Raw genomic sequence first — 21,094 nt, forward strand, 5'->3', positions numbered from 1 at the left:
TGCACAGAGCTCGTGCGTGCCCAGTGTGGACTCGCGCTGCTGCCTGCTGCAGACTCCGCTCGCTCCGAGAGAAGGCGAGGGAGAGAGAAGGAGAGGGAGGGAGGAGAGAGAGGCCCCGAAGGCAGAGAAACAGGCTGCCACTGCAGAGAGAGCTGCAAGCTGTGCTACTCTGTCACACTGCAGAGAGGCTGCAAGATTTTAGAGACAGCCCGGCGAGCACTGGAATCCGGTAGCCTAAAACCAGGCTCGGTGAGAGGGTGAGAAACACAGAGGTGTGGTGCACGAACAGACCGGATTTTTTCAGATACTGGAACACTACCAATCCCCTTTTACAAGAGTCTGCCTCATCTCTAAGAATTACAGCGTGCTCATGATACTACTCAATTCAGTAAGTTACCGGGTGAAACAGGAATTCAAACCTAGATACTTATACACACAGCAAACGTAGCCAGATGGATTGTGACCATTTTAAAGATCCACTGTTAGCTAGGAATGCAACTTGTAGCCGTCAATATGCCATCACATGACAGTGGCAAAAACTATGGTCAACAGAGACGCTGAAACAAGATTCACTGAAATAAAAAAAAGAAACACTGCGGTATCCTGACAACCACACAGCGATAACTCCTGTATTTTATATGTTTAGATTTCACAGGTATTGTTTGTTAATTCAGAACCATTTTTTTACTAATATACTGTATATACTATATTACTTATTTTAATCTATTTTACTACTACACTTCTGAACTGAGGAGAAAACAGAGATGAGATAAGACACATGGACAACAGACATTACCATTTTTCAAATTAGGACATAAGCAGAAACACTTTTGCAAGACCGCTTTGAGTGTTCTGCAAAATTCCTGCTAAAATCAACGCACTCATCTTGTGCACAGTCAAATTAAACACCATCTCACCATGCAGGTCCACATTAGTGTTGGTTGAGAGGAGTCCCCATCACCTGTACAGCACTTTGAGTGGAGTGTCCAGTAAAGTAAGTGTGAGGGTTATTATTATTATTATTATTATTATTATTATTATTAACTACTACTACTACTGATAAATGCTTGCTGCATGTGGTTTGTGTGTTTTACTCATGCTCATAGTGCTCCAGTTTCCTCCCTCAGTCAAAACACATACTGGTAGGCCAACTGGCTTCAGGAAAGACTGGCCCTGTGTGTGCCCTGTGATGGACTGGCATTCCAGGCGAGATGGGCCCTGCCTTGTGGCCTCTGGCCTCCCTGCCAATCTGAATTGGAAAAATCAGTTTGTATACAGATGGATGGATAATTTTTTGCAACCATATACTGTAGATCTTTTCGTTCCACAGAGCTTCACATACAAGACAGGTCCCACTTCATCCACTTCTGGATTGAAACTTCCACCTGGCTGGCGTGCAGTAATCATTATATGCTATCAGCCCCACTATCCAGACCAGATCCAGACAAGAAATAGCTTCACCAACTGAACTTTAAGAAGGCCAGGTTGTCACAGGTCTAGACTAGAATTTAGGTTTTAACACTAGGGTTCACACCTCTAGAGTATTTCATGATTTGAACCTCAAGGTTTAAAACCTGAACCTCAATTTAAGAATCAGGATATCTCCATAGGGGCCTGGATTGGAAATTATAGTTCTAAGCCTTGCTTAGCTTCAGAAATCTGATCACTCCACCTCAAAGTTAGTCTAACAGTGCACAGGTTAATTTTCAAACACTAGTGGCTTAACACAATGAAGTGCTGGTACAGCCTGGAGTGGAACTGGATCTGGAATCAATAGATCTTGAGCTGTAGATGCCTGTACTCTGAAAATAAGCTGCTTCTTGAAATCCCTTCCCCATTTCCATTTGTTTTATGACTTCACATCTTCCCCCTTCTAAACCTTTTTAATTCCTTATAGAAGTTGGCAGAAAAATTATATAACAAAACAACTCGTATATTTACCTCACATCTCATTGTGCAGGACCCACCTCAGGATTCTATTCTAACTATACCTGCACATATAGGATTTTTCCAGCCTGCTCTGCAGCTCAAAAGACAGCCTGTGATCATAATGAATTAACATATGAAACAACCTTATAGGAACAAAGCATGCATCTTTCATATCAAACAACGAGTAATCTGGCAAATATGGGTGACGGACAGTGCATGCCGTGTACTTTTAATTGTTTCATTCATGCAATCTGAGCACAATTTCGAGCTTGTCACCATCTTCCTTCATTGATACCATACGTGACTAGATTTAATGCATGCAATTTTCCTCTACTGTCCTTTGCAGTACACAAAAACAAACTTTACGTGTCTTCTATATATTGGAATAAGACTGATATAAAATACTCAGTGCCGGTTGCAAAGCTTTTAAAATGAGGCCTCTTGGAGATTTATATTGGTAATTACAAGTTTTTCCAAACAGCACATTGCGTCAGTGTCCTGTCCGGCACAGAGAAGAAAAATAATAAAAATATCAATCTTGCAGAAGATAGTACAAAGCCCCTGAGGAAGACTTTATCTGGCTTTCGTCTTGTTGTAAAGGCAATGCTCTTTGTTAACATCATCTGCAATGCATGAACTCTGCAACCTTTGGCAGCCCCTAGGCCCAGTTCTATTCAATTCAGCTCCCCTGCTGCCTTTGGTAGTTCCTCTATATTCACACGGTCAGCACAGGGCTGGCCTGTCATGTCCAAGTGCCTGTGTCTTGCATAAGATTCCGTTACTAGAACACTGCTTCTGATTTCACCCTTTAATTATACTTTCAATCAAAGAAGGACAAGGAAGGACATGAGCATGAGTGTGATGCTCTCGTATTTTTGAATCACATGTCTGAAGGACAAGGCAGTTCACAGAGGGCGATTCATAAAACAAAATAAACGAGTGTCTCTACATAGATCTCCTTGCAGTGTCACACAATCCAAAGAATCAAAAGTTGTCACTATTCTTAATGGATTTTTCGGTTGCCCTGTCAACTAAATACTGGACTTTTGGCTATCGTGCCTTTTCTGTTGCTGCTCAGTTGTTATGGAATGTCCTTCCTCAAATATTACAAGAGACAAGTTCTCTGACTCTCTTCAGATCCAAAGCTGGGCCTGTGTCTGATTGCCCTAAATTCTATTTGTATAAAGCTATATGCTCTTTTTTTACTTTTACTGTTAATTGTACTTTTTTCTTTATCACTATGTGTAGCATCCTAGGGTTTGGAAAGGCATCCCATGAAACATTATTAGTAGTGGTATTATTAGTATTATCATCATCATCCTCCACAATAACCTGTTGTGATACCCAGCATATCTGTGACTTCGGAGAGCATGTTTCAAAGTACCGTGGCAGAAGACAGAACAAAGACACAAGAGACAGTAGCTACCACACTAGCAGGCAGTTAGGATGCAACTGAAATCAGAAAAGTCAGGTTGATTTTGATTGCGGGTACGAGCCCCCACCTGGATGATATGACGGCAGCCAAAGTGCTCCAGTACGCTCACCACATATCCACATATCAGCTGGCTTGAGGCACAGCTTGGATTTGAACCCCTAGTCTTCAGCCATAAGATCCAGCTTTCCAAACAGGAATGAGCCACTCCGAAGGCACATAAGTTGACCTTTGTGAGTGCTATGTATTGAACATCTAAAACCTCAGTAAAACCTTGCACTGTGCACTGTGTTCTGCACTGTGAATATTCAGAGACAGTTGTGCACAGAATTCCTCCCTTTGTGCTTGAAGACCGATCAATCCCACATCAGAGTCTAGACACTCGAGTGGACAGCAAGGACACAGTCCCCTCCAGGATGGGTGGCAGGGAGGACTGACCACTCCGATGGCCACTGCCCCGCCTGCCTCTGCCTTTGTTTGAAAGTGAAGCCTTCTCCAAGTCATCCCAAAAGACAGAAAGTGAGGAACAGGAGCCTAATCATCAGTACAATTAATACTACATTAAAATGGATGACAGCGACTCATTTATTGGCGACCTGTTAGTCCGTCTGCTGTCCTCATGTCTGCTTGGCATATCTCCCCCTCTCCCTCCGCCAGCCTCCTTGAGTCTATATAAATCCAATTGAGAAAATCCATTTTGACATTGGATTCACACCCTCATAGCCCTCCCATCACGTGTTCCATTCCTTTCCTCCTTCTCCTCCCCTGTAATGAAACCTAAACAACTCTGGCTGGATCAGTGACTTGCATTTTTTTCTTTATTTGTTCCCCTCGGCACAAAGATAAACCCTTCCACATTAAAACGACAGTGTCTCATTTTACTTTTGTGGGGCTCAGAGTTTGCAGATGCACACTGGAAGTACTGGGACTACAAAATGTATTATTTGCTGGACATCCCTAGAGGGGTGACTTCAGCATTATTCTGTATTGTATTCATCCAGAAAAAAAAAAACGTACTATACAATGTGTATGTAGAGGTTACATTGTTTATGATAAAATCCATATTTTTTATTTGAATTGGAGTATTATTGATAATTGGAAATCTTCATGCATTATGAGAATGTCACTTATTTGTAGCAAGAGCCAGGACAGACTGGAGCCTATCCTGAAAGCACAGGGAACAAGGCAGAAACCACAGTCCGGGTGGGACACCAACTCATCACCGGACAAACAAGAAAACAATTTAGAGACGCCCGATGGCCAGCAAGTCAGGAGAGACACGAAACTGTGAAATTCCAAAAGCTCAGTCATCAGGACAAGAAAAATTTCACTGATTCTGGAAAGTAAAATTAAAAGCGAATTTGTTGCGAGAGAGAGGTTTACTTCAGGAACTGACAACGGAGCAGCAGTGTAGAAAAGTAAAGCAGTTTGCATTTCGCGAAAACAAGACAAAATTATTCCTACAAGGGAGATAAATGTTTTTTTTTAAATTCCCATGCTCAAAGAAAGGTTTAGGAGGTTAAATTTATCTATACCTTTTCTGAAACCGAATCGTCTTGGTGATGTAGTGGCTAGCGCTTGCAAAGGTCACCCTGAACGGATGGAGTAATCACAATTTCTAAACTAAAATCCGCAGATATTACAGTATATCTGCTCTTCAGTGCAAGTAATCGCTGATTACTCGCACTATTACCGCTGCTACCACCACGTGTCCTGATACCGTCTTGCTGGCTCGCCCCGCGTCGTTTCAGGACTTTAGAAACCAAAGCCAGAGCTTCAAGTTTGATTTTGGTTGCCCTAACCATCAGTTCTGTATAATATCAGGGGCGCAACTTGTTCAGGGAAAGTCGGTTATTTGCCGTTTGGCTTGAGAACGTCTATTCCTTCAATTCTTCAATGCACAGCCTCACACAACTGGGAATATACCCGGGGACTTAGTGTAGAGCAGCCAATTAAATGTAACCTGCAAGCACCGGAGATCAGCCGGAAATAACACAACACGTACTAGGTGGGAACAGACAAGCTCCACACAGCATTTACTCCAGTTCTAAAAAGGAAACCTAAGACCGAGGAGCTCTGAGGAACGGTGCCTCTCTCACATTGTTAGCTTAAGAGCTTCCCCAGGTATGGCGTTTTGTGAGAGGAGGTTACCATAACTTGCAGCGACTTCCATTCAATCTCCTCGAAAATGACGTATCATTTTGCTGCCTGGCTAAGGTGATTAAATTAATGTCAGTCCACGGTTTCTTCCAAGGAGAGAGGACAGACGGAGATGGGGTGGTCAGAGAGCAGATTATGAAAAGCAAAAATATGTGCTTTATCCGCAGGCTATTAAAAAAAACAGGTTATAACCCTTCTCATCTATAGGGATATATCGTATTAATTTAGTAGGTCTATTTTAAAAATCGATTCCAGGGAGGAAAGGGATGAAGGTGTCCTATTTTTCTAAACTTTTCGTAGAGCTTTCTGCATATTGCAGTGCATTCAGATCAAACAAGTAAAAACAATTAGGATTTTGTAACCGAAGAGCTGAAGTTACTGAAATAGCACGTGGCACAAAAAAAATCTTAGTTTAGCTTTGCTACAGGTAAACTGAAATGCCCGTTTAATAATATATCCGCCCTTTCTTAGCATTTGAAGTTCGTAACGATCAGTCATTTGATCCGTGAACTTTCTCAACATCCGAGTAACTGAGACTCCAGTTACAACCCAGGCTATGCGCTTGTTTTTACTATGTAGAATGTAATGAAACACATATAATGAGCAATTGATCAGCTATATTTCGAATTCTGCCTTCGAAGTGTAATAGCTGAGTGTCCAAAGCAGTTGCACACAACGATCACAACATGGTGTGAGTGCGTCTGTGTGTGTCTGCCCCGCGATGGACTGGAGTCTCGTCCAGGGTGTATCCAGCTTTGTCCCGTTGCTTGGCTGGATAGGCTGTCGCTTCCCCACAACCCTAATCTGGATGAAATGGTTAGAAAAAGGAGGCATGGTTTCAGAATTCCACTGCTAATGATCAGTCACAAACACAGAACACCATCACCATAGTCTAACTGACTAGTACAACATGCTACATACTGGCACAGCATACTAGATGGAGATGGGAGACGTCTGAAGAAAATCAGGTTGCTGTTGGACATGGACTTAGTGGACCAGTAGGTGGCAGTCTTCCCTCTGAACCAGACTTTCTAACCATCAAGCCATTTCCAAGTCACTGGCACTGTTTCTAAGAACTACTGTAGGGGTGTTAACTCGGGTGTCATGGCCAAACCCACAGCTGAAAACCTGAAGCTATCTCTTATCTAATTTTCTTGGAGAAAAAGTGAATTTCAGATGTATTTTGCAGAAAACTGCTAAGAATGTATACGAATAAATATATAATTCTAAGACATTTACTGTCATCAGAAACTCTGCACAAGAATGCCAGACTCCTTTACAAACAACAGTCCTAACTAAGTGCCAAGAAAGTACTATTCCCAACTAACTGTCCTTAAACAATCAGGGGAATAATTCCACATTTGAAGGTTTGAAGGACAAAAGCTCCTAGCTCCCTTGTGCTTTTAGTTTCACCTTTTGTGCTTTTTTTGGTCTCTTACGTGTCAGAGTATCAGTCACAGATGATTTTGATGAGGTGCAGGAAGCCAATATTTTTCAGCCAAATAAGATGCTAAGCGTTGATGGATGGGATTTTGCTAAGAACAGGCAGAACGCTGCAATTATCCTGGCTCTGAGAGAAAAATGCAGAAAATGTTCAGCTGGAAACTCGACACCCAGAAGACGTTCCAGCAAACGTTTTAGGATGCAGCATGTCAAATCCCTTGCACAGAAACATCCCCATCTCCAGTTAAAGCAAGGTGAAAAAACAAAGTCCTAGTAGTCTAGTCTTCAAAACAACAGCGACATGGAACACTAGGCAGACCAAAATAATAATACCCAGTGCCCATAATTAACTTTCAGCGACCCCAATTAAGCCCCAAAGCCCAGTGGATTTACACTTTGCATGTGCAATAATGTCTGTGACCAAGAAAAAGAGAGAAAGGCGATGGTGGCAGTCAGAATTAACACTGACTTTGAAACGTCATTTAATAGCATTAAATTAATGAATGTTCTGTCCCACTAGAAAGATCAAAGTGTTTTCTCTCAGCCTTTTCTTCGAGTTTTCCACAGGTTGCGTGCCTGGGTGTAGAAAGTTTTGGACAATGCTGATGTAGGCCTTGTTTTTTTTGTATTTAGCTTCTTTTTTCTCCTTTTCTTATGCAGTTCTCTGGTTTTATTTGTGTTCAAGCAGACCTGGCCCTGCAACATCACTCCTTCTAATACAAATGCTTGTGACTGAAGGAAGTGGGAAGTTTACTGTATACAGCCCTCATTGTTTTCTAGTATTCTATGTGAAGAACTTTACCATCTCTACCATCCTAACAAACAGACTGGCTGGCAAGTCTTTCAAATAACAGTCATTGACCACAGCACAACACAAAATCTTCATAGTTGAACTAAAAGTGGATCACCCTGACTGGACAGGAGAGACAACAAAGTGCAAAATTCAGCAGCTTTTGGAGAAATTGCTCCCTTTAACATGCTTGCACATACTGACTGCGGCTAGCCAAAGAAATTAACTTTTATTAATGATAACTAGTATTAATAATTAACTAAAATAAATAATTAACTAAATGAATGATAACTGTGTAACCAGGATATCGTCTCACCATTTTCAACCTGTACATGTCACACAGGATAAAAGGCACATAATTGCTTGCAACCTAACCCTGGTGAATTGAAAGAGATCAAAGAGAATGGCACAGGCGTCTGCTCTAGTCTGGAAGTGTCGCCAGCGCTCTCAGAACAGTATAGTTTCCAACCAGTCCCACACTCTTGACACCATTTAGAACCGGAATCCTGGGGACCTGAAGGCAGACATTAGAATAGTTTTCTTGTCCTGTTCTCTGCTGGCTTCAGCCCATGAATGAGTCAGTGTTCCATAAATTCCTATAAAAAGATAGTGCCTTTTTGCGGTTCCTCAACTTGTGGATGCATATTGTGGACACACAGAAGATTGCTATTACAGCACTCCTCTCAATAAAAGAGAGCAGCTGACAAGAAAGCAAAGCTTTCCAGTTACTTTATCACAGTAACAGGATTTTCACGATTTGCAGTCCAAGTGCTAATACCATTCATAAGCACACAAACACACACAGAGCTATTCACTCAGTTGTGAAAGCCTGTTCTATTCCCACACCTCGTACGTAGTCACGTATTAAGTCACAGGAACTAACACTCTTGGCTGCATAGTGCGCAGGTGATGCCAACATTATTTTCTGTTTCAAACGCAGACAGCTGGAAATCATAAAAGTATCAGAAGGAAACACAGAGGGAATAATACTGCTGCTGATCTCTGGTTTAAAATAGTCCCGGGAGCTCTGAAACACATTTCGTAGTAAAGCTTGGACAAGCAAATGCAGACACTGCATGACTACAGTTTGGAACACTGCATTTTCTATCCCAGTGTTAAAAGGTGACTGCACAGCTTTCAGAAGCGAGGTGGACATTTTGTCAAGAGTGCATTACCCTTTAATTTGACCTGTACTAGTTAATCAACCAGTCTATACTTTACAGATGCCTTTTTGTAGCAAACACACCCCAACTTCAGGAGCAGTTCATGTAAGAGGGAACAAATGTATGGCACAAAAGCACAGTTAATGTGCAGCCAAATAATCAAGTTAAAGTAAATAAAATAAATTCTAGCATCTGTGGTTTGCGGTCTTCATGTAATCCACTTTTGTTTCAAACAGTTTTATTTATCCTCCAAAATGTAACAAATAGAAATAGTCACACACGTTAGAAAAGGCTTTGTTATTTCTCTATTGATGTATTTGCAAATTTACTGTGTCCTGCTTTCTGAAGACAGATCTTCAGAAAGCACTGTGACTTGGACCACAACCTAAAGAGGCATTCAATACAGAAAAAAAAGTACCCTCAATTTTGATTTGTCAGTGAATTAAGGATTCTTTTTCATCTTTATAGGGGATTCCCCTTAAAACTAGGACAGATGGCGAATACTTTATAGTGTAAGTAATTAGACTAGAAATGGCAAACTAAATTGTAAAGTGCAGTGAGCTACTGGCTTTAAGCCAAAAATAAATCAGAGCGATTTAGTTGTGCTAAGTGAAATACTCCAGTTTTCCCACTAGGCAGCAGAAAGATCTGGGAACAGGTCTAGTGGCAGCCAGAGATTCCGAAACAACATTTGCCAGTTGTCTGACGAAATCCTTCTCTTTAAAAACTTACTCATCCAGGGCAAGTTCTGTGTTTTCCAGCATGGCATGGTTCACAGATACCAATCTCATCAGAAACTCCCAACACACACATCCAGCAGGAGACAAGCCAGTTAAAGACCTAAAATCTGAGGACAGGGCTGGAGCACTCTTTCAAATTGAACAAACTCTGCCCTGCCCCAATGCCCTCCAACAATGAATATTAGTAATGACGGCTTTCTTTCTGCGACTTTGGTGCTGTTATTTGTTGCAAGAAACCATGATCCCCCCCACAATTCTCAGCACCCTTTTCTTTATTGTTATTAACACAGTTAAGGTGTGTGCTGATTAGGTTCCGAAATTGTGTTTGCTGCTGCTCAAGGCTATGATTTTCTTCTGCTATGATTTTTTTTTTATGAAATTAAGCACAGTGCCTGAATTTCCTCTGGGGTTCCTGGTGTAAATTGACTCCATTTAAATGTTTTTTTTTTCTCTTTTATGAAAGAGGATGCATGACTGGGAAGGGCTGAAGAGGGGGGACACCTACCCCTTTCTGTCTGAGTGAGAGAAATAGAAGGATGGAGGCCAGGGGATAGAGATACTGACACTCGGATAGTGTTACTGAGGCGGTGCAGCATTAATACCAGCGACCAGATTGTGTCTTCATGGTATCCCATCTGAACAAGTCATTCCACCCCGAGTCTCCATTTGCAGTGCACTTCGTCACATGCACACGTTAAAATTGTGCACAGTGTTAAAATTATGTTTTACTCTTGTACTATTGTCAATAAAAAAGGAACTTGTGTATTTGCGGGATTAACTTGGTGAATTTGACAGTCACTTCAGAATTCACCCTTTCTGTACTCTCCTTCGCAGCCATTCAAAACTGAATTAAGAGATTGTTAGGAAAACAATATTCTTTATGACAGCGATCACAGATTTTAAATTTGTCTTCTCACATACCTAATCCCCTTATGGCTAGGAGACACAAACAGAGTTTTAATTGAGAAGTGAATCGAGCCCACAGTGCTCCATTGTGGTCATCACATCACATCTGGCCAGCTGTTCAATGATTTAAATCTTTTTTAGCTTGGCAGGTGAATCTCACTGCATTTGGCTTTTTCCATAAGAATAACTAAAGACTACATGAGGCCACACCTACGATATGTGCAACAGAAGCTGTGTGAGCTCAGGAATCTCAAGAAAAGTGGGATTGATTAGGTCAAATTCCAGACACGTCTTTCTGTGTGCACTTGGTAACACTGAGGCCTTAAGATGGTGTAGAACCTACGTACATCTGATGACACCTGGATGAATTCATTAATGGTCATTAATGGAAACCATTTTATTTATCTAAAAATGAAGAGTATGCTCACATGAGTTGGAGGACCTTTCGATGAGCTTTAGTCTGGGGGCGAATTTGGAACATGCAGCCTACACACATTATTGATAAATTATTACAAAGCTGAAATGAAGGAGATAAGTAGAACTGGAAGGCTGGAGACCATCAAAGACTGAAGGATGATTGATCAGAATTAGAATGACACAGCACATACCCATTCGCCAATGAACCAGTGATGATCCTATGTGGCAGAGAGCTCTGTGTGGGAAGGAAACCAAAATGAATATTCCACTGTTTGTTAGCAAACTGTTACTTAGTACTGTCACAGCTTTGTATAAAAAAGGCATGTTTGGAGGTGCATTGAAGGGTGAATTTAGGCATTAAAATGCAATTTGAGAAGCATATAAATATTAAATGTGTCATGAATTATTCCTGGTGTACAATTCATGGCTAATTTTTCACGTAAACTAGAGATTCTTAATATTTCCCCTCACCAACATGGATGGGGGCTCACTGCCACATTCTTCCTATGTATTACAGGAGTCGTAGTCAGAAAGAGCAATCATTATAATCAAAAATCAGCTGGAGGCTTTTTAAAAAAATAGCACACAAAGGCTTTGCTGACTTCATTTTAATCTTCAGATTACACATGCTTGAATTGTAATGCTGTGTTGAAAATATATAATTTCTGCTGTCAACAGAATTATGCAGGTTTACTTGATGCTACATATCCAAACAACAGGGACACAGTGTGCAAGTTGAAGACCTCTGTAGTACAGTATATAGTCACTCTGCAGTCCTGCCTATACACTCGGACTACAAGCAGAAACAGGAAGAAAACCAGTGCTGCAAGTTTAGTCCTCTTTTGGAAAACAGAAAATATTTTACATTTTAGAACCATTGAAGACAATTTTAACACTCAACTTCGATGCACAGGTTTCCTTATTACAAGAAATAGAACGTTTTGAGAATACCTCATCTGAAGCCACTCAAAGTTAAGTAAATAACTGTGTTGCCATTTTCCCCGATTGCATAGACACTGGGAGTCTATTGTCCTGGTTTAAACCTAATTCCAGGTTTAGACTGCAATAAATATTTTGACATTTCTTTTGGCTGTAGTGTTGATGGATTCATTACCAGATTAAGTTTCGCTTGGGTTATGCTTGAGTGCTTTAAGCAGAGTGAAGTGTCTCAATGCACATTTCCCATCCAGAGTAGATAGTGAAGCAGGGGGGGATATACATTGCAAGAAATATTAGATGTCTGGAAGGAAAGGAAGACATTTCCCAGGTATAAACACACTTAAACTGAGAGTTGAGGAGGTTCAATAATGTTCTAACCGTCTGGCTACCCTGGAAAATAAGCCAGAGGTATCCGTTTAGGAGAACAGCCCATATTATTGAACAATGTTGAAATAAACAAGAGGCATCAAATTCTCTAAGAGTCCATGCATAAACTTTAATGAAGATACCAGAACGTGATGTGTCCTGGTACTGCTCTTCCAGTGTTAAGGACTCCCCATTTCTAACTAATCTTGACTGATAAATAAATAACAACAATTTTAACCATTAATTGCTTTGGCTGATACTCTAGATAAAGTCCTCATAATCCTACGCATTTATACAGCGAGGTACTGTATTTTACTAGATCAGTCTGAGCGACGTACCTGGCTTAGGCTTACATAAGGCACTTTTCCCAAATGGGATTTGAACTTACAGTTTTCCCAAGTACAAGTCCAGAGCCCTCACCACTATTCCACACTATTAACTGTCTTTGCATTATTAATAGACTGCATTTTGACTTTGATTGAATCTGACATGTATTTAAATTTTTCTACTGTATTTTTGCTTTACACTCATTATGATTTTGATATTTTCACATTGTACTATTGTAACTTTATTGCAGTGTTTTTAAATTGTAGTTTTTAAATACTAAATTGTATTGCACTTATGTGTACTGCTGTACTGTGCACATCGCTCTGGAGGAAGACATTTGCAGAGCCATTAATAATTATAACAGCAGAGTCTCCAATTACTTCCATAACTACAGGTGTACAGCTGGTCATGCACTCTCCTTCATTAGCAGCCAGCAGCCATATCACCCTGCAACTCACAGCTGGCAGCCCACTGAAGCTCAGCAGTGTGAGCCTGGTCAGTACCTGGCTGGGAGACCTCCTGGGAAAAATAAGGCTGCTGCTGGAAGAGGTGTTAGTGGGTCCAGCAGGGGGTGCTCACCCTGCGGTCTATGTGGGTCCTAATGCCCCAGTATAGTGACGGGAACACTATACTGTACATAGGCGCCGTCCTTTGGATGAGACGTAAAACCGAGGTCGTGACTCTCTGTGGTCATTAAAAATCCCAGGGCTTTTCTCAAAAAGAGTAGGGGTGTAACCCTGGTGTCCTGGCCAAATTTCTCATTGGCCCTTACCCATCATGGATTCCTAATAATCCCCATCTCTGAACTGGCTTCATCACCACTGATAGCTGATGTGCAGTGAGCACTATGCACTATGGCTGCTGTCACATCATCCAGGGCTGCACATTAGTGGTGGTGGAGGGGAGTCCCCATTACCTGTAAAGCACTTTGAGTGGAGTGTCCAGAAAAAGCCATAAAAGTGTAAGCACTTATTATAATAATTATTATTGTTGTTTGCGGCCCTACAGTTTGTGAAGCTGGTACATAGCTATACTGCGAGGACTGCCTTGTATTGTGAAAAACGTGCCTTTTTTGTGAAGGCAAAGAAATCAGATCACATAGACCACCCGGGTTAGAAGACGACACACTCCCTGTAGCTCTTGCACTCCGCTGAATTTGAAAATGAATATTCGCCTGATTGCAAATGCTATTTCAATAGGCAAGTGGGTCTGTGCAAAAAGAATTCTCCTCTTTGCAATAACCCCCCCCCCCCCCCGAGCTTCCCCCTGACAATGCACACTGGGGGCTTTTCTCAAGCACAGACAGTGCACTTTCCTGACCATAACAAAGACAGCTGCAGTTAAAGAGTACCTGGGGCCTGGCCAGCCAATCCATGTGGAAAACAGGATTTGTGTTACACGTACATACAGCGCACATAGCCTATACGTCTCGACTTGTTCGTGCCCACTCACACGAGCTTGTCCTTGCGCGTGTAGAGAAACAGTCCAAGTCCTCTGCATTTTAATGTAGTTCCTGTCCGTGGATCCATTCTGTACAAATGCTTTCTCCTCCCCAGGATATTTACTTTGTTTTTTCTCCAGTACTTAGCTCAATCACCAAATGAGCCAAAGGAACAAATCTGGTATAGGTCTGAGGCACAAGAACGCTCTGTAGGGCTGTATGTACACAATAAGCCTAGTGACAATGATGGCCTACGTTGACACCTGAAAAAGTCTCCACAGCCAAAACTTTGTGTTTATTTTCTTCTCTTTTCAGCATGGAATAAACCTTTACTTGTTCTTATGTTGACAAACACTACCTTACAACACAGAAGCTAAAGATACAGAGACATGAGTAGGCAGTGCTTTTCCGTACTGTCATTTTGAAAAGAGAGTATTATTAAAAACAATAACTCCACAATGTTTCTTAACCACCTATCTCTATGCCACATGAATTACAGAAAGATTTTCTAAAATCCCACATGATCAGCTAGAAACATTAGAGCAATCAACAATCTGGAAGAAAATGCGAACCCAAAATTTAAAAAATGAACTGGGATTTTATATAGGTGTGGAAAGGCCAGCATTACTTTCGTTTACATTTAGTTGTGAAAACTAAACTGGTCTTTATTGTAGGTCAACAAAAGAGACAGAAGTTTTGCTTTCCAGGAAAAGAAATCACTTAAAGCCATAAATCACAAGAATGTCCTTATTCTCGAGTGTTAAAAAGGTGCAGTTAGAATCAGAACAGGACACTGGACTGGACTGGTTACACCTTATTGATAAGCGACGCTGTTTGTAACGCCATGTGGATACTTAGTTTTTTTAGCTATGTTGACTGTAAAAAAAGTCTTCTGTATGCAAAAGCATAGCAATTTAATTATGGTTTTCCTTGGAGAGCAGGTGAAAGATGTCCTTACACAACACTGGTCTGTGCAGCACAAATGCCATTGTGAGGAGACCCCTGACAGGTTCTTTGGCCTTAAAATAACCTGTTCTGAACTATAAGCAAGCCCATTGCTTCTCCACTAAATGCTAAACTTAGGATTGGATGCAGCTTCAGGTGAAGCCTTAGTTAAAACACATTTTCTGTCTAGTTACCGCAGTGCATTACATGTTGTGAACATTTTTTTTTATCCTCCTGAGTAAAAGTACTGGAATCAAAATCAAGTCTAATCTCTTTAAAAAAAAGTTAAAACCCACAAACCTGGAATGTAAAAGTCTTTAATTCACATAGAAACCCCCAAATGATCTTTCCCAAGAAAAGCACATCAATTGCAACCTTTATCCTAGCTCAGTGGAACTGAGGAGAAAAAAGCCTGACAAAGCATTTTCGCTGTTTTCTACAACCTAAAAAACTCCCGACAAAACAGCAACAAGCAGATTTCCATTCCTTTCTTCCTCGGGGAATGCTGCTACAATGATACAGGGACCTTTGGAAACGAGGAAGTTCAGCTGAGCAACTTTCAGGACAGAAAATGGGAGACGTGTCTTCATGCTGAGGGTTAGAGAAGTCTGGAAAAAAATCTCTCATCACCTTGTTGAAACTGACTCCATGGGATCCTGAAACTGCTGGAGAACATTTTTGGATCATTCCACTACTTAGCAGCCAAACGTGCCAGATAGGCCAAATGACCTCCTCTTGTGTGTCACCTGTCCTGTGTTCATGATATAGTGCCCCACCTAAAGCCAGGGGCAGCATTTCAGACTGCAGTGTCCTCCTGCAGTCGGTCACTCAATGCGGACACCTATCTAGGGCCTGAAATCCGATGCTTCCGAGTCACGGGGTCAAGTTGCATCTCGAAATAGGTGACATGACCAGAAGAGTAATTACCTCTGAACCACAATAGCACTGACCACGTGCTTCAGAGGACATCACTGCCCAGACCTGACAAGCTCAACACCAGCAGGTTTTCATCATTTGTAACATCTGGTCAAGGAACTCCTGACCAAATGACTTTCACAACTAAAAGTCTAGTGATTATCTGATGCATCTTTATGCATCCATGTGAAAACAAGTAGCTGTCATATAACAATGCAGTTACTGCAATGAACTAACGATATGTTCTTTATATGGAATGAACTTTATGAGCTGTTTGCTTTTCTTTTTGTTTGAACCTCATTCTGTTTCTCCCACTGCTGGCTGGACACTGGACTTTATTTTCCTCCAAAGCTCGTAGTGGCTGGTAAGCCTCTGATGTCTGGGCCTGTCCCCGTTCCAAAGTTTTCCCTGAAGTCCTCACGCATTCCCACCTCTCTGCCTGCTCTCCAGTTGTCACTAAAATATTATTATTGTGAAAGGTCGTATTTATTTCTTAAATAATAAGAGCCATAATATCAGAGACGCCTGTGCTCATCTGGTAACATCAGCTAAATGAATTTATACCTTGCAGTGTGTGCTGTACTTTGCAGACTCTGTAATACACATTTCCATATACTTTTACTAATGTGCTTGAACACATTTTAAAGACTTTTACACTAATTAATTAGTTTACAGCCTCTGCTGATGGTTGCCAATAAATGTTAACTTCTAAACAGCCAACATCCGAAGTGCTTTCGAGCTACTTTATAATAAAAATATTATTTTTACTCTTCAGAACTTTTATTTTATTATGTGGGCATGATATTGGCCTACTTTACGGTTATATTATTTCTTATTATAGTTATCAATTCACTTTTTGGAACTTTTATTTAGTTATGCAGTCGTGACAATTTTGCTCGGTATAATGCTAACACTAAGAGACTAGGTGAAGTGGACCATAAGATGCCGCAGTCTAATGTGTTGTGTTTCTTGTCGGTATCAATGTAATTTCGTGTGTCCGGATTGCTAGTAACGATTGCTCTGACCTTGCTCGATAAACCTGCTCCAATTCATTGTCATCATAAATGACCGCAGACCAGCGGGCAAAGTTGGGACCGGCGCGGTTTCACAGTCTTTTATGGTCGCTTCGACTTTTCGGAATCGCAGCCTTAAAAACGTTAGAGAACGAGCAAACGGTTAATCTTCCTGCCTTTGATAAAGAGAGAGAAGGAAGACGGGCAGTGATGAATGTCAGTGGTGCAATCCTTCCTTTATTCTGCAAAGAAATTCGCACGATATCCTTGAACCTGCGGTCCAAGATCACACTGAACATAACAGGCACAAACAGCATATATCACACCTTAAATCCCACATCCCGTCTTCCAACAACAAAAAAAACGCTTAGCGATTAAATAGCCGTCCCCTCACTATCTTAAAGGAATTAACATGTTCTAGGTGTAAATTCAAACTTCCTGCCGGAAATTTTCTTCGGGATCAGAGCAGAAACTGGATTTCCGAAACCGTGCGATTTGAGCAGACATTCTTAATCTTTTCTAACATAATGTAAAGAGACCAGTGATATTAGGTTGTAATGTACAGTATGTGTGTATATATATATAAAAAAACACAACAAAAGTCCTGCATTCTTCATGCAATATTATTTTCTAAACATAGTAGTCCATCACAAACGGCACCGCAAAATCCTAACGGCATTCATAATTGTCCAACATTTAAAACAATACTGATATTATTACATCGATAATAAAATTAACAAGACCAATAAATAAGAAGGCGTGAAAGTACAATGAGAATGCGGTCTGCAATACGCCTCTTTAAAAATGCATTTGCTCCTTCCAAACAACCGTCTAGAGGTTAGGATCTTCACAGCCTTTTCGCGCGAGTGCACCGGGAAAGCAACAGAAGAAAAACATTCGATGGAGAAACCCAACACGGTCTCTTGAGAGACACGGAATACGGCCGTCAAGTTTTAAACACAACAAGGACGTATTCTGTTAATCCCCGGAGACACCTTGCTTACACACGGCGCTCCGCCGCCGAGATAATGTACTGTACCAGCATTACGAGGAAGCGCGCAGGGGGGGGGGCTAACCAAGAAGCGTACCTGTTTGGGAGACACGACCAGTGCTGAAATGTAAATCTACAGTACCTGCTGTTGCTCCGTCCGGGTCTGCTTTCCCTCCTCGTCGTGGTTCTCCGGCCACAGGCGGCGGCTGGGGGACTGAAGCAGGCTGCTGGCGGCGCTGCTGCCCGCGGAGAAGTTACTCACGAGCTGGCGGCAGGGCTGGGCGGCTGAGGGCGGGGGGCAGTGCCGGGGCTGCGGGTGCGATTGATTTTCCGCGCCCGGCTTCTCGCAGTCGCGGTCACAGTGCGGCGGACGCGTCCGCGGCTGGACGTGTTGCCCGGGCGCGCCGTGCTGTGGCGGCTGCGGCAGCCGTAGCCGGCGCTGGCTGCCGTGCGGCTCCCCCGCTCCGTTGGCGCAGTGGTGGGTCGGCAGGCTGCTCCCCACCAGCCGCTGCTGCTGCTGCTGCACCTGCAACGGAGGCGCAGGCTGCGGGTCCTGAGGTTGAAACGCAAACGCTCGCCGGTGGACTTCGGCCGACTCGCCTGAACTGTTCAGCTGCGCTGGCTGTGCCTTCCGTGTTACTGAGCCAGAGGAGGGGTTCTGCTCCTGCTGTTGCTTGAAATGATTATGAGGCTGATGCTGCAACAGCTGGTTCGGCGCTGGTAGCCCTCCTTCCCTTCTGCAGTGGCTGCCGAGGTGCTCCTGTTGGCAATTAGCGCCCTTTTGCAAATGATCCCCCCGATTCGGGTTCTGCGGAAATAGCCGCGACGGCGGCGGCGGCGGCGGCGACGATGGGGAGGGCTGTGGTGGGCAGCAGCGGGGCTGGTGCCGCTGAGGAGGGTTCGCCTCCGTCCAATAACTGCAGTGGCAGTTCTGGAAGAGGTGCTGCTCCGACTGCGAATTAACGCCGGCTGCGGCCCCGAGATCCTGTTGCGGACGCAGGGACTGGCTGGCCAAGCCACAGCCCTGATCGGCGAGTCGCTGGCCGGTTCCGTGGCTTGTTATCGGCGGTGGACCGCCGTGCCGCAGCAGCTGAGGAGGGGTGCTACCTTTCTGAGCGAAAGGGCTCGGACTGGGCGGTTCGTGGCGGTTCTGGCGAAGCGAGGCGGCGCAGCGCTGCTTGTGCGGCTGCGGCGGCGGAGGCAGGCTGCAGAATGGGGCGTTTTGCGGCTGGGCAAGCGCGGCAAGACCGGCCGGGCTCGGTACTGCTCTCTGAGAATGACTCGCAACGCCGTGCGCGCCGTCCTGCTCTTGTCCGGGGGGCTGGTGCTGGAAGACAGCTCCCGTGTGCCGATGCTGCATCCCCTCTACAGCTCCGTCTTTCTGGGGCTGTTCCCGTGCGATGCAGCGCACCGGCACCCTTTCATTGCGAACAGCCCCGGCAGAATCGAGCCGACCCGTCTCATTGGTAGGTCTGACCAAGACCAGCCTCATAACGTCACGGTTAGGGCTACGAAACACACCGCCTAGATGTGAAAACTGGTCCAAACACTGTTACTTGAATGAATCCCCCCCACCTACCGAGAGCGAGGTGGAGATGTGAATCAGTGTTCAGACAGGTTCGGCAAGTCTGTGTACAATCCTACCCGTCCTCTAAAGCCACTGACCACCATGATCGAAACCGAAATCTCTTAACGCCCATAGGGATTTCAGAAGCGGTTGAAGAGCTTAAGGTTGCATTAGAAGTTAAATAATCCCGACCTCTAATTAAATTAGTCTTGGAAACGGTTTCCCTTCTGTCTTTCCAACTTCTTCCTGCCCTCGGACTGCAGTGCGTACATCTTCATTAATGTCTTTTGCTCGTCCAGTGCCCCACTTTCCCAAACTGCGAAGGCACGCTCTTCACGGGACTTGAGAGCGCCAAGTCCTTTCCTCTGTCCTCTTAATTTTAATGGGATCTATACCGCGCAAAAATGTCACCTCTCAACAGCTTTCTGGAGGGTATCAGCGCTGTTAAAATAAACTGAAGAAAACTACGTTTATACATGCTATCACCAACATCATAGATTCACAGTACACACAGATACAGTAGATCTATGCGGTATTACAAGGCCATTTTAATCGTCTAAAAACCTAAGTAATATTTATTTGATGAACAGGCTGCACTAAATATTTGATCATGGTCAAACGCCGTTTCGTGTTACGTTCAGCACATACACCAATGAATCCAGCCCTGTCCTGCTCTGTAATTGTAACAGAGTGCGCATATGGACTTCAGGTGCGTTCAAATACAACCGGATTTTCAACCATCTCTGATTAAGCCAATAATACAGAAAAAAAGAACATCCCTTGACGGATCCATAAAAAGCTAGTTTTACACGACATTTTTTTGGACATTCAGACCAACCAAAAATTTTGACGCTTATGGACTAATAAAAAATATGAATGGGCATGAAGGATTGTGATCTAAAACGCCGAGCTCTATTTTGTAGAGCAATTATTTCAGGAGTCCATAATTCAAAATATGTGGACGGGAAGGGTGCACAAGCAGTAGCAAACGATTAAAACACGAACGCCCTGTGCTTAGATTCAGTACATGTACTCCTTTCAAAGACCACCTCCCATCGTGACTGAACGAACCCTTTTTAGAATAATGGTAGCAGTCAAGCGACAGATACGCCAGTGACGGACGAGATGACGGTGAAAGTGGCTGGATGGAGTTAGGGAGAGAGAGAGTGGGAGAGAGAGGGCATTTCTTGGAACGTGGACAGAGTGACATGAGTTTATCATAGTAAAAAGAACAAGGAATGAGAGACTGAAAGCGAGTATCTTCTTTAAATACTGGTGACTGTCAGAACGGTATATGACAGGGAGAGAAGGACTGCAGAGTTTTTTGGTAAACTTTTCTTATACAGTAAAATATTCATCTAATTTTTCAATGATTTGTAATAGACACTTGGCATTTTACAGTCATTCGTCTTCTATTCTCTTCATCTGCAGACATACATAATTAAAACAAAATATATTCAAATCATACCTCGGAGCGCAATAGATCTGTGTAGGTCACTATAAATCATTCATGCGCACCTCCTGTACAGCCATTTCAGTTTATTAATACATAAAAACATATGATCCCATTAAGGCACCTACATGGCATTTGCTGAAAATAGGTATTTCAC

General features: G+C 42.9%; 1 protein-coding gene across 1 annotated transcript in view; it reads right to left on the reverse strand.

Moving 5' to 3' along the window:
• Positions 1-19,277, reverse strand: part of kcnn1a (potassium intermediate/small conductance calcium-activated channel, subfamily N, member 1a) — a 65,476-nt gene extending 46,199 nt beyond the window's left edge. The window contains exon 1 of the mRNA XM_088907623.1: positions 18,060-19,277. Within this exon, the coding sequence (XP_088763749.1) occupies positions 18,060-19,277 (1,218 nt within the window). The remainder of the gene's footprint in view (positions 1-18,059) is intronic.
• Between the last annotated feature and the right edge of the window lie 1,817 nt (positions 19,278-21,094).

Source organism: Atractosteus spatula, chromosome 28, assembly GCF_055471065.1.
Source record: "Atractosteus spatula isolate fAtrSpa1 chromosome 28, fAtrSpa1.hap1, whole genome shotgun sequence".
Classification (NCBI taxonomy): domain Eukaryota; kingdom Metazoa; phylum Chordata; class Actinopteri; order Semionotiformes; family Lepisosteidae; genus Atractosteus; species Atractosteus spatula.